Raw genomic sequence first — 24,530 nt, forward strand, 5'->3', positions numbered from 1 at the left:
AAATTGTATCCCTCGTTTAAATAAATCAAAAAAAAGAAGAAGCTTCTTCACTTCTTCATCCTCCTCCTACCTCTCTACTTGTTTGGAGAGATTAAACATCTTACAAAGATCAAGGTTATATTCACAATTAAAATATATTGTAGAAAAAAAAATTGAGGTAATAATTAACTAGTAACCATTTAAATGTGTTTCCCAATAAGCTGCTTCAAGCTCATCTAGTTTCAGCTATACCTAAACTAGAACAAGTTGTTTTATTGCTGCAGAAAACACGTGTACTTCTCATTTAACCCTAAAAGAAGAATGAAATACTGATTGTTGACAGCATTAAAAGTTGCCTTTTAAAATACCTGAAACAAAATGCAGTATTAGTTCTTCCTAAATTCACTATATAGTAATTTACTTAAATGATACAGGTGTAAATGTAACTGATTAAATAACAACTGAAATAATGGAAACTATAAAATGTTTGGAGGAATGTCATATGAAAACTTAAGCCACTTGGAAGAAGAATTTAACAAATTTTACTGAGGTTGAATAGCTTGAATGACATGAAAAGAACTAGACTCTAGGCCTTAAAGTCCAGAGAGCTAAATGGAAAACTAATCTTTTCACATTGCATGTTCTGTGGTACATTTATGATTATATCAATTTTTATTCAATGGTTGTCTTGAATCCATCTGAAAAGAAAAAGGCAGTGTTGACTACCACTAGAAAATTGCAAATAAAATGTTTAATTTCAGAAACTGAGTTCACCATTTATAAATACACTAAAACATAGTAAATGCAAAATTAGATTAGGCATAGGTACAGTATTTTAACAAAGCTACAACTTTTCTAAAAGGTCATAGGCAAATGATGACTTGTTTCCCAAAAAGTATTTAATGAAAACTGAAATGAGAAGATTAATCTTTCTGAAGTTAAAAAACCATGGAGAACGTTCCTTTCAATTTAAAATGCTGGCTATTTTTTTTTCCACCTTACTTGAAGTTTTGAGGGTGCTATGATATCCCATTTGCCTGCTGGACACTGACAGTTATGAATCAACCCTACTACACAAAATTCTAAGTAGTGCACCATATCCATAAGGCTATTACTGAAAATCAGAAGATCAGTTATTTTTGTACTAGAAACTTTAAGACAGGCTGTTCTACACAATTGAAATTACATTAGGAATAAGGGCTCAATTTTTACAATAGGGAACCTTATAATTTTGATGCACTAAAGATTAGAAAAGGCTTTAGAATGACATTAGAGTGTTCACTGTAAATTTCTTGCCTTTTTTTTTGTACATGGCATTAAATAACAAGCATTAATTCACAAACTTTGATAAAACTTCCAAAGAGCTATTATAAATACCCAGAATATTTCTGTAGTTCAGTTAGTTACAACGTAAAACCTGAACAGGAGAACCCAGAATGGGAAGTTTTACTACAGATTCCTGTATAACTGACATTCTGTATCATCTCAAATTTATTTTCAGATACTAAGTCAATAGTCTCCTGTAAACACATCTTCCTCAATAATTCTTAATTCTTTAAGTACTTTAGGGCTTGCAGTTAAGAAAACACCACAAGATAAAAAGATGGCTTTAACCCCATCTTTTATATACAGCTTTCTTTTGACATCTACAAAAGCTGTTTTGTTGCAATTAAAGCAATGTTCAACTAAAATACAGTACCTGGTTTATGGTTTTTACATAATAATTGAATAAAAAACTACAGAATAGAACTGTTTACATCTTTTTTTTTTTTTTGCCATTCTATTAAAACAAATGACTGAGCTTTTTTAAAGTTCATTTACAATTATGGATTAAAACCTACATAATTTTGTATAATTGACAAGACAGGCTATCTCTAGTGTGTACTTTTAAAAAACATATATACAGTATCTGGCCTGAAGTACTATGAATAAGGCACATGTAGACATATTGAAAGCTGAAAAAAGGAAACTAAAATTTGGAATTATAGTCACTGATTAGATGTCATACATGGCCCCTATTGGAGCAATTTAACAATCCAGGTTATAGATAGTTAATATCCAGTGAGCAACAATAGATTTAGTCTAGCAGTTTGTTCATTAGTTTCAATACTGGAAGTATATTAAAGGAAGATTCACTTTCAAAAAGATAAGCTTTTCAAAGTGTTCAATCATTAGCCTTGACTGACTAAAGTTGTTGCTTTCATTGGATGTATTGAACAATCTCTCTGAAGGAACAATGCTTGGTGGACAACCCAAGAACCTGACAGCCAATTTTGACAGTATTGGCCATGATGACTTCTTAAAGTTCCAGTAAGTTAGAGGATCACAGTTATGCTCAAGCACTTCTTCCTCCAAGTAAGAAAGCACCATTTCCTCTGGTAACTTTGCCCTCTCTTTCAGGTCTTTTGTTTTCTTCATGTCACCCATGAGTGACCAAAGATTATCTTCCCCATATGAATTTGTAGATGGTGAACCTATATCACATCCATTGGAAACAAGTTTATCATCATCTGAGGTAGAACTCATTATTTCCAGCTCCCTGATTAAGTCTTGTTTATATTGTTCAGCCTCTTCTTCTGTAAATAGGGATGTTTTATAGCGGGGATCCAGAAGTGTAGCAAAAATGTACCTTGGATCATGAAGTGTGGAGGACAACCTACTCACCATAGCTTCTTTCAAAGATTTCAGCATGGTATCTATGCCCATTGTTTCCTCAAATAACATTTCTATTTTCCTGTTAAGTATATGAATCATTGGAATCACCTGGCTTAAAGTAGACATGTGTGTACTCATTTCCCTACTTGCAGCTTCAAAAGGTTTGAGAGCATGACACACTGACTGCATAACTTCCCACTGGTCACAGCTTATTAGCTCCCTAAAGCTGCACTCTATTGACATTTCATCAATTGCTCTCTTCTGTTCAATAAGACGTTCAAGCATATGAAATGATGTATTCCACTTTGATGGAACATCTTGTATAAGCTGATGCTGAGGTAACTCATACTCTTTTTGCAACTCAGCTAACTTCTCTCTTGCTTTTGCTGACCGATGAACGCGTTCACAGATCTTTCTTGCAATACTAAGCAAATTCTGAACCATTCTCTGGCTTTTAATAGCCTCATTTACTACGATATTAACAGTGTGACTAAAACACTGCACACTTGAATGATCACCTTCATTTAAGGTTTTTTCTATACTCTGATTATCAGTAACAGTAATCCCAATCTGAAGGCCAATGGAAGTAATCCACGTTTCCCACCAGTACTCTAACTGCTTTTGTATACTGATTCCATTGTAGTCACAATCAATCTGAGATACATTTAATAGTGCTGAACAATGGTAATCCTCACACTGTGGTCGAAATGAGGATTCAAATGTTACCCAATGAGCTGTAAGGGTTAGATATTCTCGTGTTTGGTTGCTCATCCATATTCCAGATGTAAAATGGATCACTCCACTTTCAGCTTCCTTAAGATGTGAAATAATTATTTGTTTTACATTATCATACATATCTGGAATTGCTGTCCTAGAAAAGTAAGATGGAGAAGGTAAAGAATACTGAGGTTGCAAGTATTCAAGAAGCCTGTTAAAGCCAATGTTGTCTACAAAAGAATATGGCTGAAGGTCAAGTGCAATCATTTCAGCTACAAGACTTGTGATTTTTTTGGCAACTGGGTGAGAGTCACAAAACTTGTCATTGGTTTCATCAAAAGTTGAAGATGCTAATAATTCTGTGCTCAGTGGCATGTGATTATCCATAGACGAGGATAATACTGTCTCCGAGACATCAGTTTTCAATACGTTGCTATGAAACCGCTGCAAATGTCTTAAAAGGCAACTTGTGCCCAGATTTGTTGGCTTTTTCCCTCTACTTATTGTACGTCCACAGTGCATACATATTACTTTTGTTGAATCTGCAGAACAAATTGAAAAGTGATTCCACAGTTTTGAGGTCTTCTTGCTATTAACAGGAAATATAATTTGATTATCATGGGTAACCATTGTAGGCAAGTCTGTCAATTTTGAGGATGAACATTCTGCAGAAGCCAAGGTGGCATAAGGAGAATTTGCCAAACTAACATCGATAAAGCTCTTTTGGTTTCCAATTACATCGGGATGGCGTCTATATAGATGTCTCATCAAGCAGCTTGTGCCCACATCTCCTTTTTTACCACGACTTATCATACAGCTGCAGTATCTACATACTGCTTTTAGACTGTCTGCAGGTGACAGTGAAAAGTGATGCCAAACTTCCGATTTAAGCCTCTTCATAATCCTTTTATTTTGCTGAAATACAGCAGCAGGTTCAAATATTAGTGGACCTAATCCCTCACACTGCTTCTCAGGTGAAGAAACAAAGGAGACTTCACCTATATCATCAGACGATGACAGCATTGATGAGTCTTCCACTAGAGCATCTCCAGAAGAAAGAGTAGTATGGATCTCCTCAGTCAGTCTGTCTGGAGAAGAAGAAACAGAAGTTGATTCTTTCATTAGTTTTCCAGGAGAGGATGATATAGAATTCAGATCACTATCTGAGGGCAGTAAAGAAGGCAACAGGGTTGGAGGTGCAGTGTAGAGAGGTGGTATACTGGTACCACCTCCATTCTCTTGCAGGACAATGGAACGATGGGCTCTCCACATATGCCTTATCAAACAGCTTGTTCCCAGGTCTTTTCCATTCTTTCCTCTACTGAATTCATTCATGCAGTGGATGCAAACAGCTTTAGAATTATCTAGAGGTGACAAATAAAAGTGTTTCCAGACAGCAGATCTCCTTCTGGAACCTGATGTACTCTTTGGAATTACAACAGTTTTTTCTGCTACATTTTCCACAGTTTCATCATACTGGTTGTTGGGTAGCTGTGGAGATGACCCAACCATTATTTCTTCTTTGCTGCACTTTTCAGAAACTGAGAGATCTGATATTTCTTCAGAAGAAACAATAGAAACAGATTCCTCGATTATTTGATCTGGAGATGGTATTTTAGATGCCATTTTCTTGACCAGTTTTATAGGGGATAACATAGTACTTAGATCTCCAACATCTGCAGACTGAGGAGGAAGTAACAATGTAGGTGAAGAATAGGAGGATATACCTGGCATACTTCCATTTTCTTGAATTAGAACAGTAGGATGGGCTCTCCTCACATGTCTCATGAGACAACTCGTACTTAGGTCCTTTTCATTTTTACCCCTGCTAAATTCTTTCATACAGTACATACATATTGCTTTAGTGCTATCTCTTGGAGATATAAAAAAATGGTTCCAAGCAGGTGATTTTTTTCTGGAGCTTATACTTCTGCTAGAAAGAAGACTTTGTGTCACAGCTTCCATTGCTACATCATACAGCGTACTACTATACTGAGAAAAAAGAGAACCATAATCATCTTCATTTTCTGTAGATAAAAATTTGCCAGGGTTGTTGGTAATGAAGTTCTTTTCTTTGTCTTCTTGTTCATCACTGCTGTCTGCATGTTTGAAATCATCTTGTTCTGTCTTTATATCCATTCTTTCTAGAGTACAGTTAATGCTGTCTTGCTCGTGCTCTACTTTTAAATTGTTGATTTTACCCAAAACAAAATTATTGTCCATTCTGGGGGAACTTGCTTTACTCTTTTCCATAGCTGACAAATTCTTTTTGCCAAATAGTCATTTATTAATAAATATAGATGATTTAAAATATTATTTAAAAATTGATTTAAATGATATATCTTGAATACTGAATGCACAAACACAAATGTACTTATTTGTTAAAATAATCTCTGGTTTATGAATTCTATGTCTGTGTTGTGCATAAGCAAATATGATTGAATTAGTTGTAAAAATGAATTAAAAATTATAGACTTAATTAATGGAATCACAATTTTTTCCCCAGGATCAGGACATTTCAAGTCATAGATGAATGTTCTCAAAAACAGCTACTGTTAAATGCTTCATGTTGTAGACATAACCCTAAAAACTGAATGTTCTGATTTCTTGGTCAAGGAAGCCATTCTGTTCATCTTGATTGGGGAACTGTGATTCTTTTATACCATCTGGAAATAAACCAAACAAAAGACAAAATTAACTAACATGTTCCAAATATCTGTAGTAAATATGCACTGAAAACATGCACTAAATGTTCTGTTATTTTTCTTTAAGACAACAATTCAATATCTATTATTGGAAAAAATACACTTAATATATCTATTGTAGGCAAATACACATCTACACCATGCTGCTCTGGCTCAGCTCTGGCAAAATATAGACTCCAAGCATCACATCTGTATTTGGTTGGACATACCTACATCTACCCCACATCCTAATTCAACCACTGCATAATCATTCATATATATGTGTGCATGTATGTATGTATAAAAAAATACAAGCATTTAGCTGTATTGACACAGAAATATGCAAAAAGCATATGTAAACTTAAAGCATATGTTAAAAGCAAATGTAAACTTATCCTCTGGTATGCGTGGCCCCATCATTCTTGACAGCAGTGATTAAAAATGCTACATTTTACAGGAAACATTTAATAACTGCCCTTTGTAAGGGTATCCAGCATTTAGTCACACTATTCTCTGTACCTCTGACCATAGTCTCATACGGTCATATTCATATCATTGTGCTTCCAGGCAACAACATACCATGGAAACAAGCTACTTTTCGATTTTCATGATTAAAAACTGAAATGTTTTATTTAGGATAACTAGGCTATGCAAATGTTGTACTAAGACTAGGATCTTCCAAAAGCATAACAACATCCCTCAGAAGTAAGAAGGGTTATTTTAGAATGCCCATTTATACCAAGAAAGCTCATTTCCTTCATGGGTAAAGATTCCCTCCATCAACAATCCCAGTACAAAGAATAGGTTTTTGAAGTACTGCTGCATATAAATCACACGCAACTAGAGACTCAAAAAACACCCCCTAGTGCCCCCATACACACCTGAAGAAGCTGTCTGGATGTGCCAGCCACTTTCTTTTTTACTACAGTTCTATCAGAATTCTAAGCTTTGCCTAAGCCTTTGCCACTTATTCTCTTGTATCGTTAATGCAGTTATTGGTATTTTCATTCAAGACAACAAACACTTTTTGACCACATAGCTGATGCTACACTATGCACTCTAACTTCTATAAATTAGATTTTACGGGGCTAATACTCTCCTCAGCTGAGGACAAAATACACAAATTTGAAGCAGGTATTTTAAGAATTTCTCACACAATCTTCACATGTTACTCAAATGCAAGTAGGACTTCAGTAGACAAAAGGTAAAACTAGCCATAACTACAAGACATATGATAGGTCCATGTGGTGCTCACACAGACTTTTCCCCTGTATCAAGACCAATGTCACATTAGCTTTGCTAACTCCAACTAGTATTTCTCCAAGGTCTGTTTACCAGAGAAATCAAAAAGAACACATAGAAACTGTAACTTCCTACGGGTTTCAGACTTCTTCTGGAAAGCCTATTGTAATAATACCTTCTCTCTTTTCCAGTGCAGGGAAAGGGGCAGGAAAAAGGAGGGACGATCAGCTTATTACAGTTATTTTAAGAAAAGCAAGACAGAGCAGTCAAAAATTCCACAAAAGAGGAAGGCAGCAGCTCTGCTTTTCCTTTTTGTGAAAGTTTTAGTACTTGTGCTCTGCTCTGCATTACTCCCTCCTGAGAAAAAAAGAGATCTTTTCAGAGGCTGAGAAATATAAGGGTTGAAGAATTCCAACTATGGGGAAGGGAGCGGGAGAGACCTGAAGAAAAAGGACCACCTTAAATTTCTAAAAAAAAACGCCTAGCTCCCTAACACACTTTCCACGGATTTGTGAAATCACATCTGACTGGGTCTCAGAACAACAGCTCTTGCAGCAGAGCCTAAATTATTGCTCAGTATAAAATTAAATGAAGTAAGAGTTAGTGATCCCACACGTATTGATTATATGGAAGCAAGTGCATCAGGGACAAGACAGAGAAAGAGGAGGATACTAAGTCAAGATTTTGAGTAGAAACAAAAAGATTTTTATTTTCTCATCTTCATTTGGATATAATTTGTGAATTTTGAGCTTGTATTGCAAACAGAAAAAGCAAGAATATATGGCACACAGGTTGCGACTTGGGATCACAGAGTAGGCCCATGAACAAGTCACTCCACGCACAGCTAACAGAACATAATCTATGCATGTAAGTGCCAAGTTATGGTAAGCATATTATAAATTCTTCGCCAGATTCACACAAAACACACATCCATCAGCATCGGGTTCTGATGAATTTGTACACTTTTTTTTTTTTGCCTCAAAACAGGCATTGCATCTACAGTCTATAATTTCTTTCCTATGCATTCTAGACTCTTAACAGAATAATCCATGTAGCTGCTTTATTTGTCCCTGCCCTGAGAAGCTGTTACTGCTTAGCACAGTTAAGGGTAACATAGCTGTGACAGGAGTGGTTAGAAAGACTGACAAATCAGGCCAGCTTCAAACTTCAGAATGACACTTTACTAGATTGACATACATTAACAATACACATTGCCAATAGTTAATCATTATCAGTCGTTATCACTACATATTCAAACAGTTAGTCCTTAATCATTTTGTCCTAAATTAGCTTCGAGTACACAATACCACTGAGCTGATGCCATGTAATTAATGCTAATGGCTATGGTCCTTGATGGTCTTAGTTGCTGCAGTTGGGGTGAAGAGGTAAAAAAGCTATTTGGACTCTGAAGCAGGAATCAGGGTGAGAGACTTTTCTTCACTATTTTTCCTTGCTGTTGCTTTGTGCCTTTAATGTTTGTCATCCTCTCCACCAAAAAAAAAAAAAAAGGTGTGGGGAGGAATCTCATCTGCTCCTGACTTCTTCTTTAAGGACTAGAACCTGTTCTGGTTCCACCAGACATGCTTCTTGCTTATTCTGTACCCTTTGTTTTTACTTGCAGATTTTACTACTTGAATTGTTGATTCACGCTTTTTCTGCACCCTATTTGCGCGATTAAACACAGGTCTCCCTTTGTCCTTTTGCATTTACACATTATTTTATATACTTACACTTAGCTGTGTTACAAAATTGTTGGTGGTTATGCTACTAGCAGTGTTATAAAATGCTTATATACACCATTACCAGTTATGCTATTGCAGTGTACAGATGTCTGGGTTCAAAGCAAAAAAACATTAATTATATGCTGCTTAGTGACTATTTTATGGGTGTTACAGGCCTCTGCTTGGCTACACCGTGCACAGTTTTCCAGGCATTATTACCTTCTTTTAGGAATGCAGAATAGCTAAGATTCATAGATGAGACTAGTCCGTGCTGCTGTATCACTTTCTGGGAAATCCCCATTGTTGGATGCCCCTGAGAAGATTTTGCATATTTTTTCCATTTTCTTTCATACACCTAAGTACAATCTCTATTACTTTGAGTGTTATATCATACTGTAAAATTAAGTCAAACTCGCTCCCCTCAAACACCCTTGAGGGTTTAAACCTAATAAAGCTTCTCTAAAATATAGTCCCCAAAATGCCCAAGGTTAGAAAGATGGATACGTTTTTCATCTCTCCCTCCCATGCCAACTCCATATAAGAGACAACCTGTAAAATAAACAAATAAATAATTCTATCCTATTTTGAAATTTTACAGTAGCCTAGAACAAAGTATGAATTTGCTTATGACCACCTCAAGTAGTTTATTTACCTGTGGAGACAAACTACTCAAAGTTAAGGACTACTGCTAAACAAATAGGATATTCAAGGAGAGGAAGAATCTTCTGAAAGGTACAAAAGGCTACAGGCAGTCAGCTCAACATTGAAGTGACTTATGCCTTTGAAATCTCCTCAGTTAGATACAGACATGCAATGAAATGCAAAGAATTAAAAGCCACATTGTAAAAAAGGTCTTCAAAGAAAATAAATGGAAACAGAAAACAATTATCTACTCAAATCTACTACTCTAGACTATTAATTCCTAAACTGCAGTAGACAGTCAGTGGTTTGCTATGGTAAATAGTCTGCAGAAACATTTTATAGAATTTTTCCATTCAAAATTAGATGACTGAAAGTGTATAGTGGTTGACAAGAAATGTCAGGGGATGTCACTGATCCAAAAAGTGCAAATTTTCACTGCAGATCATCATAACCAGAAGAAATCACTAGTGAAGGAGGCAGTTAAAAAAAAAGAGAGAGAGAGAGACAGAGAGAGAGAGAGAAACACTGGTGTTTAGGGATTGCAGAGACATATATTAACATTCAGAGAAGTATGAAAAGTATGTGGGGACACTGAACCATGAGCAGATAATTTGTTTCTAAAGCAGAGAGAACCCTGCAAGCTTTAAGCTAATTTGGATTTTAGATTGAGTAGTTAGGTGATAATCAGAGTTGATTATATTACAGAACCTTAGTGCAAATAATGGCCTAGAGAATGTAGTTTAGAACAAAACACCTTAAACTATATGTGCATATAGTGTAAGTAAATATAGACATGCACGCACTTTGTGCAAAATGCAAGCATAGCGCTTTCAAGAAATATGCCAAATGTGGAGACAAAGTGAAAAGAAAATTATTCACTAGTTTCAAAAAAGATCAACAGTAGTGATAGACTTTGGGAGTAGGAGGTAGACAAAAAACATATTAAACATCAATTTGCACCAATGGATGTCAGCTTTAAAGAAACATTTCCTAAAATAAACAAGGCTAGCACTGTATGTGCATCATTAAGAACATCAATACAAAATATCCCTAAAATTATACAAGAGAGGAGGAGACATTTAAGAAATTATTAACTACCACTTCAATGGCAAGTACTATGCTAATTAAGGAATATTTAAGTACTAAAAAAGCTTACAGTAAGAAATAAGCAGAACAAAAAGAGATAGCCTAGGTAAACCATAATGCTTTTCTGAGTTATAAATCCTTTGAGAAAGGAAAATTAAGAACAGTGGACACTTTTTTTTTTTTTTTTTAAACAGAGACTTAATATGAAAAGATATCAGTAATAGCTCACCCCAAAAGAATTACAGAAGTTTGCAAGATACTGAGTGATTAAAATGTAGTATTAGAAGAGACTTGTACCTAAGTATAAGCATGAACTACAATGGATGCAACTTTATAATTAGGATCAAATTCCAGAAAGTTACGTTTTATACTTAAAAGAAACAAGTTGTTCCAGACCTCACACCAGGTATGATTTGTAGAGGAAAAAAAAAAGAAGAGGGTAAAGCCATATTTATTATTCCACAGCTTCCAGTCAGCTGATAGCCTGATCTACACCTATTTCCTTGCACAGTTACATTTATGTTTAATCCAGATTGTCTGTGAGCTGCATTTCAGATTACATCAACCCTTAACCTCTGTAGTTTTACAAAGACAGTCTCGCCAACCTGTAAAACCTCCTCTCCAACCTGTAGAACACCCTCCTCTGTCTGCAGCCCCAAACACTCCACCTGCCCACAGAGTCAAGTGTGGGAATAGGGTCAGCAATACTGTATATTGCGCCTAGTTGACAGGAATATTCTTTACTTTAACCTGATATTGTTCTTGGACTGGAACTGAATGTGACAATTCGGACAAGTAATATTAGACATTTTTATTAATCTTATATGAAAGAATTGAAGTTTAGAGAAATTTGTGTACTTAAGGGTTTAAAAAAGAAAAAAAAAGTGCATATTAATAGAATGGGAAACATCATCACCAAAGTCATATCTAAGCCAGTAAAAAACAAAAGGGCATAAACGGAGAGAAAAATAACTGAAGCTATTAAAGTGTGTATGTGTGTGGGGAACTAGTGCTAAACACTGAAATTATTTTTATTTAAAATTTCTAATATTTACTTTTTTTTAATCTATATCTTAAAAACGAAAGCCTGAAGTAACAGAAATAAAACCTTGTTGAATATCTATCCAGAAATAATTGTATCTGGGTTAGTTCTTGTTCTGTCTCAAGCTGTTGAGTCTTACAGAAGTTCACCTTTCTCGCTGCAGGAGCGCCTCCCTGCCGCTCAGAGGGGTCGCGCTTCTCCAGACTCATCTGCCTTTTGTTATTCTCTCTATTCCTGCTCCGAGGTCTACAGAGTCACCTTACTGCACGCCATATCCGTCAAGGTCGCACTCTAATGGTGCCCGAGTACTCCCAAAACACTTTTAAAATGAAAAATCTTTTGTAATTCCTTTCAAAGTTCTCTTTTTGGATTGATAGAGATAAACCAAACACCCACCACTACTAAATTAAAAATAATGCAGAAAGATAACAACCAGCAACACAGCTCAGAAGTGACGGGTTTAGATTTTAGACTCTTTTTAAAAGGACAGTGTCAAGTTAAAATCTAACCAACATGTGGGAAAAGGTAACACTGGATAAAATCAAACCGACTTAGCCTTCTACTCTTTTAAAAGCCAGTTTATGTTTTTACATCTCTTCTCCTTTTACTGTTCTAAACTTCAAAAAGTCTGTGGGACTCTACCCATCTTTTTCAGATATTCCCTGAAATCTCAGGAAAGATTCAAGAACTGAAATCTTGTTCCTACTGTAAATTATTCCCCCCTCCTCTCTCATCCTTGTTCAAATGTCTTCATCTGCATCTCAATGTATGGAAGAAACTGCTCATAAAAATGGTCAAACAAAAGCAAAACAGTATGATCTGTAGATTAGTATCATTTAAAAAAAAAGAAAAAACTTTGAAATATACAAAAACAAAAACAAAATAAGATTCCATTCTCATAAATAAAACCATTTAAAAAACCTTGTCTGGTTCTTAATGCAGTTCTTATATCAGCATACGAACCATACAACTTTTTTAAAAGATAGGGATATTGTTTTTTAAAAGCTTTACATTTTGTATTTCTTGTTTTGAAGTCTGATATAAATAAGGATGTTTGTGTTAGCATGAATATTGTTCACATCTGGCCAAAGTTTAGTTCTTGCATCCCTATTTAGTGCCCAACGTGATTTGCAAAACATGCAATGTACCCAAATGTATCACCTGACTACAATGATACAGGCTGACTGCTCAGCATTTTTAAGAATAAAGCAGGCATCTGATATAGGGTAGAGAACCAAAATACAAAATTATTTCTGAAAAACATCAGTCTTCATCATTTATTTGACAATGTTTAAACATTTATTTATTTGAAGCATTGGCTGGCATCACCTAGGTTTAAGCAACTCTATGCTAAACACTGTAAATCCCATCACACAGAAATCCCTATTCCACATGCTTTAAAATAGTATTTATCTTAAAAATACAAAGTAAAAAAGCAAAGCTAAAACTAACAAAAATTATATTTCATCTAAGCCTAAACAATGCCATTCCAAATACAAAGTTACATGTAAAAAAAGGAAAATATCAGTATGCTACATGTATTGCTGTACATAATACTATGCATCACCATGCATAATAATAACACTACTTACACCTACAACCACCTGAAAAACCTTTAATTGTTGCTACTTTTTTCTTAGTGCACTAAGAATATCATCCGATCTCAAATGGGGATATCTTCCTTCACGTGTCCTTTGCTAACTTCCCATAGCTGTACACTGATAGAAAGGGGAGAAAAAAGCAGACCGTACATGTTAATCATTTCCGTCCTGGCTTTTACAAAGAGAGCTACTCATAAAAAATGGATTTGTCACAGTAAGTAAATTATATTAACATTTGTCTAGAATCTGAATTGTCCCCGAAGTGCTGAAGAACCTTCTCTCTCATCACCTGATATGATACTACTGAAGCAACATTGTCAGGATATGTTTCTGTGCTATGTTCACACATGACAGATATTCCTGTCATTTGTTTTAAGAAATAATTTAATTAAATTTTAAGCAGGATTTTCAGAAATTTTTAAGCAGAATTTTCAGTTCAACTTTGCACCAGGTGAAAGCAACAGGAGATCTTACTCTTATTTTGACATTTTTATCATTTGCAGTTTTGGATAGATAACTAGTACATGCTAACAAAATGGGTCAATTCTTAAAAAAAAGTTACAAAAGAGATAAGGCTGTTTTATTAAGAAAAAAAGATGGATTTTTTTTAAACAGCTGAAGTATGTGCAGTTTGGCTCATCACATTTTTAGTGCAGGACATTCATGTTGTTTTAATATCTCATGCTGTACAATTTGGGGCTGGGGGAAGGGGATGTGTACAAAGGTTCCAATAACATATTATGATGGTGAAAAATGAAACACAAGAATAAGAACAAAAGTAGGGAACACAGATCAGTAATATCATGAAAGAGGAAAGAAAACACAACCAAAAACACAGTAACAACTGATAAGTTCAGAAAGGCTTAAAGACAAAAGACAAAACATTAACTCCACGTTGCTAGTCAGAAAACAGTGTTCTGCTTTCAGAAAAGTCAGAACATTCAAAGCAAAGCTCCTCCGACACTTATCCCCTAAATGACCCATCCCTCTGTCTAGCCCATAACACTTCTCTTCCTCCTCCCATGAAACACACAGCTGGGGAAATTAATGGGCCATAATTAGGACAGGGATTCTTCACCTGACTACTTCATCTTCCTAGCTTGCAATATACTAGAAAACATATGCCTGTATTTTTTTAATGTCTATCTTTAAAACCATTAAGAGTGAAAGTAAGGATGATTCCAAACAGTTAAAAGTGAAGCGGCTGGAAAGGAGAAAGCTGTGGGTTACAAAGCTGAATAAGCAGGATGACAAAGGATGAGAAAGGAGTTAGGAGATATGTGCCATGCTCAGTGTACAGTAAGATTTCTTGGAACTCTTGCTGAAAGCAACCATATAAATACTATGAGAAAATAGGGCATTTGTACACTTTAGGATATAATATTAAACTGTTTTGACTAGAACACTCCTATATTAAAAACAAAAAAAATTATCTTTGGAACTGTTAAGATTATCATGTGTTACTAGCTACTCTGATACTAATGAGAATCAGGTCTGAAGAGGTCTGTTTTAAAAACCCCTTCACAACTACCCATTAATGTAATTCCATGTTCGTATTGATGTCAGTTAGTTGCATGACTTCAGATAACTTCACTTGTGCTGCGGAAAGGTTTTCCATGATTTACTTAGATTTTATTTCTATATATGTAATAAGACACTGCACTATGTTTCTACTAAGCATTTGTATCCTGGAACTCATAGCTTACACATGTAAAGGCAGGCTAGAAAGAAAATGCACTTCATAGTCCCTGAAAATGTAGCAAATATTTTCAAGAGGGTAATACAAATACTAGATTATATATTCCATATAGATTTTTACAGCTGATTTTAATCTTTTTTTTAATCACTAAGCTTTATTTTGAATCAGAAGCTACCATAAATTGCAAACGATTCTCCAAAGAAATCTCTACGTCTCTGTACCCAGTGTCTTCCTTTTCCCTATAATGATAATCTGAAGGAATACATCCAGATTTTACATGAACCAGGAAAAGATCACCTCAATTAACTCTCTTTATTAAATATAATTAAAAACCATAATCACAATAGTATCCAAGATACCTTTTTAGAACGTTTAGAAATACTTTGTTTTATCTTGCTAATAAGAACAAGAGCTGCAACAAAAACAACTAGCTAATTTTAAACTTAAGGTTCCATAACAGATGCAGGCGCAATTGGTCACGGCCATGATGGGAGTGCACTTTTTGATATCCTTTTAAAGTATTTTCTGTTGCACAGTATTTTCAAAATAAACTGTATGTTCATCAGTAGTGACTAATCTTAACATATTAACATCTTCACCTGATATCCTAGTTTAAATTCAGTAACCTCAACTTTGTCCCTCTAAAAACAAGCAATCTAGTTCATAAAATGGTGGAGAGGGTAAGAGAAATGAGCATACAGATTGCCCCACTGCCTTGTCAGCCAGCCTGTCCTTCAGCCGACAAAACACCCTCGCCTCTATGACGAGACATCCTTTCCCTCCTAGCCTCTTTCAGGGACCCATTCTTCTCACCTTCTGCAAGACAAGGTGAGACTGTGCAGCAAAGGCACAGCCAACAGGGACAACCAAGCCAGGAAAACCAACGTTGCTTCCACCAGCACCACACTGAGCATCAGCAGGAAACCCCAAAAGACACTCCTGTCACTGGCAAACAAATAGCTCAGTCTTTCTCCCCAAAGGACTGGTTATAGGAGAACCATGCTATTGCTGCAGACACAGATTTTAATTTGAGCAAACAGGGTTTTGCTCAGAGGTAATAAACAACTGGACAAGAATTTTAATTAAAAATAAAGCTTTCTATAGTACCTATCCTACCAATGCACTGTATGAGCTTTAATTATGTAATGCAACCTGTAATATAAATAAGTTTTACAGAATATGGTAACATAAGTATGTTTTATTCAGAGCAGGATCTACTACATGTTTAGTACAAAAACAGGTAAAGAAAAGGAGAGCCTTTGCTGTTTCCATTTGCTTGATTTCTATTAATCTACAGAAGTCAAAATAATTATTTTAATAAACCTACTGTTTTGTGAGATATAAAAAAAGGAAAATAAATACAAACATTTAGAGAAAGGGGAAGGATCAGGAATCACCCTGTTCTTTATGAGCATTGTTGTATTTCCTGTCACGATCAGATTATGGTCTCCCCACAATGCAGTAAGCCACAGAAGATAACTCAAAGGCACCAGGCAAGGAAAAGCAGAATGGAAACTCAGTGCCTCCTATTCCACAGTGCCAAATGCAATCATGCTCCCAACAGCACGGTCTGCACACCGGTTCCTTGAAAGTTGACCTGTTCTTCCTACCATTTCAGTGGTGACTAATGCAAGTAGCAACAAGTAAAAACCTTTCATGTAATGTCAACCCCGTTGTCTTTAGTTTCCTCAGCTGTAGATATGCTCTCATAGTTATTCACTCATGTTCACACCTTCAATCAAGAAAAGAGAAGGGGAACCACAGAATAAAAGCAGAAAGTAGAAAATAAGATATGATTTCCATTGTTGCTGTTGCATTTCAGCACAGATTTGCTGCCATCTTATATAAGAAAGACTCCAAAAAGCTATGGAAGGAAGTTTGAAACAGCCCCTGAGTTCAGTCCTTCCCTGTTCACTCCCATCATTTCATGGCACATCTAACACTGTTAGGTCCCTTTAACTGGGAACTACATTTTCTCCAACAATCTAAACCGCAAATAAAAGCTACTGCATACAGTATCCACTGAATAATTTTATTCTTATTTATAGTGAATGCTAAAGAATGTAGACTTAAAATTTTAAATTTAAGTAGATCTGAAATGTTATAAAAGAGAAGATAACGTCTGGCCTGCAGAATATCCATATCTTTGTTCTCAGGAAACTCTTCAGCTCCATATAGGTACACATCCTACCAAAACAGTGCCTTCTTGATCCCATACAAAGAAACCACCATAGACAGAAGGAACATTTGAAAAATGCCAGCTCTCTGGACCACACTTTTCAACTCCAGAGCCTCGTATGCAATGACTTGTTCACACAATGTTTTACGGGGCAATCTGTATCAATGAATACATCATATGCTGCATATTGATACACTGAAACACATAGGGAAAGCAAAGCTATGAAGGAGAACATTTTTAAGTGCAAGTTAAATTTGATAAAGTCTAACAGACTTCCACAGAAGAGCAATGCCAAGCAGCAAGTAGTATGAGATTGGTTAAAAATACTACAGTTTTGATATATTCCTTACATTTCATATTCCCCAGCATGAGGAATGTTAACATTGAATGTTTAATCATATTTAACAACATGATTAAAAAAAACACAAAGACTGTTTGTCACAAGCAACTCAACACAGTTTATGCATACATTTTTTAGGCTGACCAAAACTACACTCAAAGTTTTGTCTAAACTCTATTCCAGAGCACTTACAATCTGAATTTCAGCACAGCACAATGCGTATAACAAAAAGTAGGTAACAAAAATGTAGACATTTCTGTTGGAGCTTGTATTAGCATTTATTTTCTTTAAGAGTAGTAACTCACAGATTTCTTATCTACTGAAACAATTCAACTTGCAGTCAACAGTTATTTCATTTGGGAATATAATTCAAGAAATAGTTTGTGAAGATACTAAGACAAGACACTAATTTTCAGTAGGCAGGTAGTACTAAAGTGGTATTTTCACTGGAGGATTTTAACCTTGAGAGCCATATTAAAAAGCCATTTTAGCTAGAACTATAAAAAGCTACAGTACTTAACATCATATAATGAAATGGTACAAAGCATAAAGTGACCCTGATATGTGTATTTAAGAATTCAATATTAAATATATGAGAACAAACTTTTAGATATTCTGGCAAAAACAACACAGTACCTTCTGTAAAATTTCTTTACAATGTTCCAGAACTGACTTGAAAGGCTGCTGCAAATGAAGACTACTCTTTCTTATTCTTCAGCTATGCTACTGGCTTAGAAAGCAGTAACAGTTCATTTTTACTTAGACTCCAATAAAGAAAGATCCAAAAGCAGATATAGGATGTGGCAAAATCCCCCACAGCTTCTTTATGTGTCACCCAGGAAAACTTTCCTGAAAGAAATGAATCTGAATTTTGTTGGTTTTTTTCCTTCCATACTGAGGCTAACAGAGTCTCAAATGCTCCCACCAAGATCTTCTAGCTCAACATTTTACCTATCTTAAACATTTTGTCCATCTGTTGCCAACATGCACGTTAACCAATAATATAGACAGCTTAAAAGTTGAACTGTATTTACCAGGGAAACAGGAAAAGACAAACAGCATGCTCTGAAACATTACACAAGAATAGCGTTTATTACAATGTTAATCTACATATAAACATTTTTTTTCCACTGCATCTTAGTCAGGCATGGAACGTATCTTGAATCTTGTGCTTCTGAAAATCTGTATTCATAGCTCAAACTAATATGTAAAGAAAAAAAATGTTTCAGACAAAAACCCTAGAAGAAAATATTGAAGTTTACGCTGTCAGTGAGGATATGAACACCTGAATAAGCTAAGCATCATCAGAATACAGGATGACTGTACAGCATGCAAGTTACTTCCTTCTTTTTAAGGGGTAGACTGCAGGGTAAGGGTGTATATATTATGCAGGCAATTGCCATAGAGTGAGAGGTGCATCATAAACCGTAAGTATTATTGTGACACTGTAAAGATATCCAGGTCTCCAAACTTAATTTTTAAGTCTCGGGCACTTGCACACACCTCCTGCTAAATTATTAAGCTCCATACAAGTCAATTCACAGGCACATGATTATTCAGGTCCTTCATCAATTGGCTTGCTCTAAATTAATAATAATAATAATACAAGACCCAAACCAAGAAAGCAAGCTGTCTACTAGTTTGCTTGTTTGTTCAGAGGGAGATAAAGTTACACATCTGTTCCACTGCATGCAGGAGGCTTCATTTCAGATTAAATACTTGGTACTCAAACTTGATGATGCTGATTGTTTCTAAGAAAAAGAAGAAAGTAATTCCTTTTAACAGAATTTTTAGTCATCTTAACTGTCATAGTGTTATGGCAAGTCTTGGGATGTTTCAAGTTTCTCTTTAGGTCATAGCTCCAGGAGCTGTATGACTAGTTCTCACTTTTTTCTAAAATCTCTAGCCCTCATGCCTGTCAAGCAAAATTGGACATTTTCAACTCTAGACCTCAAAGCAAAGAACAAAATAACCCACATGGAAAAAAAGGAATTCTAAAAAAGACTTAAAAGTCTTTTTTTTTTTAACACATCTCAGTGTTGATTTATGGATTCTTTTTATGCTTAGGGATAACCACGTGAAATTCTAGTCTCCAAGATGAGACCAAAGCAACTTAATCACTTCACCTTGTGAACGCAGTTTACACTACACTATGACATTTTGAAGGAGCTTGTCAACACCTTTTTATGCACTACAGGATCCATTTGGCAGCTTGTTATGCCTTCTCTTCATGAGCTAAACATACTACTTACGTACTGCACCTAGCATCTGTATTAATCGACATGTAATAGCATAGGATCAACACAGATTATCATTCCCCATATATAAGAAAGGAAAGACTGCAGTGGAGCATATTGAGTCAGATATTTTGACTGAGCAACAACAACAAAGACCAAAACAGTCTATCACAGGACATATTTTCAGAGTTCTGCTTCTTTAGTCCCACTGATTTTCATGCAGACACAAGCATCATTGTGCAGAGTAACCAGCTGCTTCAGTGCACCACCATACACTAAAAAAAAGAACAAGAAACCTTTTTGCCATCTTAGAAAATCCAGTAGGTCAACTTCTACTCTCAATCTGAATGCAGAAAATGCTGGATTCTGTAGTGGCTAGTGGTCAGTATGGTTCTTTGCCCCCTTTCCTAAACTTCATATAGGTCAAGAGTCAACAGCGGTCAAGTCAGCAAAGCATTCTTCCCAACAGCTCACTGCTTATTGCACTTGCTCAGACTGTGGGGCACTTGAAAATATATACATTTCCCTGAGAAGCAGAACACCCCTCAGAGGGAGGAAAGTCCTGATTGCTGGTTTACTGTGCATTATGGACTGAATTACATGTAGCCTCTTTTACTGACATTTTCACTTAAAAAAAAAAAATAGTTCAATACTCCCTATTAAGCAAGAGAAAACATCTTTAGAGCTCTGTGGCGAGGTAATTTGCCTGTTAAGAAGGGACACTTCAGTTGTCCCTACTCTACTGAACATTTAAATAATGTATACAAAGTGGAAGGTGTCAGCTAAGGAGAGCGAGACCCACCCAATTCAGCACACTCAGCAGGAGCAGTTAGGGAGCTCTCTTGAGATGTGGATTCAGCTCCTCAGGTGAAGGAGGGAAGGGAACCTGGCTCTCCCACATTCCTTGCAAGTGCCAGAGCCATCAGACTACAGGCAAGAAAGGGGCACAAATAACGTGTCTTTATCCTTCCTGATGTCTTAAAAAAAATAAAATAAACAACAGAAAAAACCTCTTCCATTCCCATTCTTTCATTTGTAACAGATGACTAGAAAAACGGTTTAAAGCTGAGCCGAATATTTAATTCAATTCAAATTAATGTTTGGGTTTTCTTGATTGCTTCTTTTAGTGAAAAGCATAACAAAGAAAAAGTCTTTTTAGCTGGGTCAGCTTACTTTCTTTAGAGATAAAGACTGATTCAGAAAATAGCATACAGAACTATAGCAACAGGTAACCAGCATAATTATCAAAATGCTAATGAGATGAACATATTTGGTACATATTCTTAGATCGCTGTCATATATGAGAAAATAATAGCACAGTATTAATTCTAAATACTTTTTTCCATACATTTTGTAAAAACTTACCAAAGAGAATTACTAAAATACATCACAGCTGTTAAAACAAGCCTGTTTTCAGATATAAGTTTCAATTTATTGACTACAGAAATCCAGAGCTAGCTTTTGTATTAAATGTACAGAAAATCAGAGCACTCAGTGCAAAAACAACTTTTACCATACCAATGGAAAAATATATCTGCATGGCAGTAGAGAATGCAAACTAGCACTTTTTTTTAAGCAAAAATGACTTAAAAAAAAAAAAAAAGCTTGTAGACGGCTACAATAATGAACTAGTACCCTACCTGAACCTTCATGAATGATTGTTCAACCCTGCATGTCACTGCAAAGCAAAGTGGGAGGGGAAAGCGGAGAGAGATGGAAGGGAGGCAAGTGTGCCGTAATAGCTAAACAGTGCGCACAGGTTGCTAATTTCAATAAAGATGATGGTAATACCATAGTATGTCTAACGTCAACATTCACTGAAAACAGTATTACACTGTTGATATCAAAGACCAATACTTTTCTTTCCAATATGTTGTTCGATATCAAAAAGTCACAGTTTGTTCTGGGTTACTAAACTTGAACAAAAACATGGACCTTAAAAATCAAGGTGTTTCCCTCCTGTTATTTTAGCCATCATGTTATGCTGTGCCTCATCAGAGAGGAAAGAAACAGAAGAGTGTGTAAACTACGTACCGTTCAGGACAGAAGTTTCTCTAGTTTGGAATAAAACTGATAAATGTTTTAGTTGATCTTACTTCTTGTCATGTGTTATTTCTAAAACTTTAAACCCCAGATTTCACTTAAAAGCTATCTTTAGGCCACAGGAATTACTCCATTTTTTCACTAAGCAGCTGAAATTAAACAATCCCACTGCTGTGAATCATCGACGGATAGCAACAATGCCAGTAGCAAATGCAAAATAAACAGCTGAAGTTGCACAGAAAATGCATATTTGCTATGCAAGAGAAGACCTTTTTTGAAGCATATTTTAAAAGCATACAGCTAGAACAGACAACATTACACAAATTACATTTATTTCTGTCAATGCTAATAAAATACCTAAACTATCCTTATTTAAGAAAAAAGTCAAATCTGAGGATGAATTAAACATTACAGTCTACACTGTGCAAAATTCCCAACTAAACTATCTGTAGTAATGCCTTCTACCTAAATCTAACTAAATATACATGTATAATCACAGCTTTTTGCATTAAACAGTTTTAATCATACATTACCATGGCAAACACAATATGCTCATTTTGGACATGAGAACTCCTATTGATTAAAACCAAGCCTCAAAAGACAGAATTTACAGAGTCCCCTTTATAGAGTTTCCAGGCTGTCAATGGTGGTAAAATGCAATAATATGTTGGGAGGTATGTCCCAAAACATCTGCACTCCTTAATACAAACCTCCTCTTAGTCAGAAAGAAATCTCTACAAAGCTTTGTCTTTAGGTTGTGGAAAATTAGAAAAAAACAAGTTTCAAGGAAAAGGAGACAAAAAGTGATGTAACAGAGTCAAAGGCCACATAAAACAGCAGCTATTCCCTGTAAACTAAAGGTTTGCTAAGACTTCCTTCTGTAATACCTGCTTGTTAAGAATTTTTGACCAGAGGATCCCATTTATTGTATATTGTCTATAAAACAAGACAAACAATTTTAAATAAATGCATGTGAAATTGGATTGCCTTCTTGGATTTCCAAAGGACCTGTTATAAACCTTATTGATGTATTATTTGTATTAAAGTAGACCCCCTTAGCACTAACCAAGATCTAGGACCCCATCATACCAGCTGTTTTGCCAACACAATTCCTACTCAGAAAGCTTGTAGTCTTGGTTTATAATGAGCCTAAGTAGGTGGATACACCAAGCAGAGATGGAGGCAGGAGACAAGGTAACAGAAACACAGTAAGCAGTACTCTGAGCTCATCAGCTGTATACTTTGACTTTTGCATTGTAATTGAGGATTCTCTATCTGTCACAATTTTGCTTTGCACCAGTAAATGAGCTGGACAGCTATTATTAAAAAGTAGGAATGATTAGAAGACATTTTTCCCTGAGATGCTCAGTTTAGCCATTTGTGAGGCTCACTTGACTTATTCTCAATCCATTTTTACACTTGTCTTCTTCATGGAACTTGTGCAGAATATATTCTTACTCTCAACATCTGTTAAAGTAGGAAGATATTAGCAATACTGAAAGCCCCAAAGTAGATGGATTTCCAACCGTAAAGAAACTTTCAACACTTTGCCTGCAAGTCTTATTCCTAGTAGAATAACCAGACAGTAATCAAATTTATAAGTCCACAGAAGAACTTCTGCTGCTTTTCATATACAATGAAGGGATGTAAGATTTTTTTCCTCACCCAAAACAGACTCCATAGCAAATAATAACTAGAAAGCCCACCCCCTCTCCCCCCAAAAACTTGTACAAATACAGGATTTCTAGTGGCAGTGTGGTATTTTGGGGACAGATGATAAAGTTTTCCAGACTTCACTTCCCCAAATATGTACTCCACAAATATCCTCCCAAGGATGCATGTCTAAGTTTTAAGTAAAATGTTGCATTATGGAGGGCAATCTTCAGAAGAAAAGAATTGTGTTCACTCTCTTAAAAAGCAAAACACATGCAAACACACCATAGCACATACTGGAAAACAACACATAAGGAAAGCCTAATAGGTATGTTCATGTTATGGGGGCTTGAAAGCCTTTCTTTGCTCAGCCTTACAGTTGTAGCATGACAGCTCATGGCAAATTATTGAAACTCTTCAAAAAACTCCCCCCAAAACAAGACACAACTGCTTCTAACACAGAAGCACCAAGCAGAAAAGAAGGGGGAGAGCCAACATTTTTCTACCCTGTAAAGCAAAACACTGCTACACTTAGCAATAATAATTAGAATCACTGCCAATGCAAAACAGGCCTTCCGGATACTTAGCTTTTATCCCATTAATAAATGTTTTTACACTTTCAGTAGATTGCACGTGCAGCAGACAACTTTAAGCATACAGAATATATAGGATACCCTTCAAAATCCAACCATATGTATTACAGTACAACCAGTGTCCACTGTCAGCAGCTATCCCAGTGCAGATCTAGAAGTTAGAGAAGACATCTTTACGTGTAACAGCAAGTAAAAGTGAAAACGAGCAAAAGTGAAAACGATAAAGTTAAATTCCGCAGTTTTTCCATATGTACCTCTTCGGAGCCAATAACGATTCTGCCCTAAGAAACAGCAGGCTGGAAACTTCACGCGATACAGGAAGAGACGGGGTGTTTACGCTGCCGCTGAAACGTCCTTCTGCCGAGCTCGCAGGCTGCCGGCAGCGGAGGCTCCGGGACTTCCCGGGCTCCCCGGCCC

General features: G+C 35.9%; 1 protein-coding gene across 1 annotated transcript; it reads right to left on the reverse strand.

The window, feature by feature from the left end:
• Positions 1-1,739: 1,739 nt before the first annotated feature.
• ZBED4 (zinc finger BED-type containing 4) lies at positions 1,740-24,384 on the reverse strand. The gene is made up of 2 exons (XM_026070041.1): positions 24,368-24,384; positions 1,740-6,017 (listed from the first exon to the last, which is right to left on the reverse strand). Exon 2 carries the CDS (start codon positions 5,602-5,604, stop codon positions 2,083-2,085), a length of 3,522 nt encoding a protein of 1,173 aa, XP_025925826.1. The 5' UTR covers positions 5,605-6,017; positions 24,368-24,384; the 3' UTR covers positions 1,740-2,082.
• Positions 24,385-24,530: the final 146 nt, after the last annotated feature.

Source organism: Apteryx rowi, unplaced genomic scaffold, assembly GCF_003343035.1.
Source record: "Apteryx rowi isolate R43461 unplaced genomic scaffold, aptRow1 scaffold_1069, whole genome shotgun sequence".
Taxonomy (NCBI): Eukaryota; Metazoa; Chordata; class Aves; order Apterygiformes; family Apterygidae; genus Apteryx; species Apteryx rowi.

Bases quoted from the DNA above. Each gene is read 5' to 3' on its own strand.
- ZBED4 (XM_026070041.1), bottom strand. From the start codon at position 5,604: ATGGAAAAGAGTAAAGCAAGTTCCCCCAGAATGGACAATAATTTTGTT.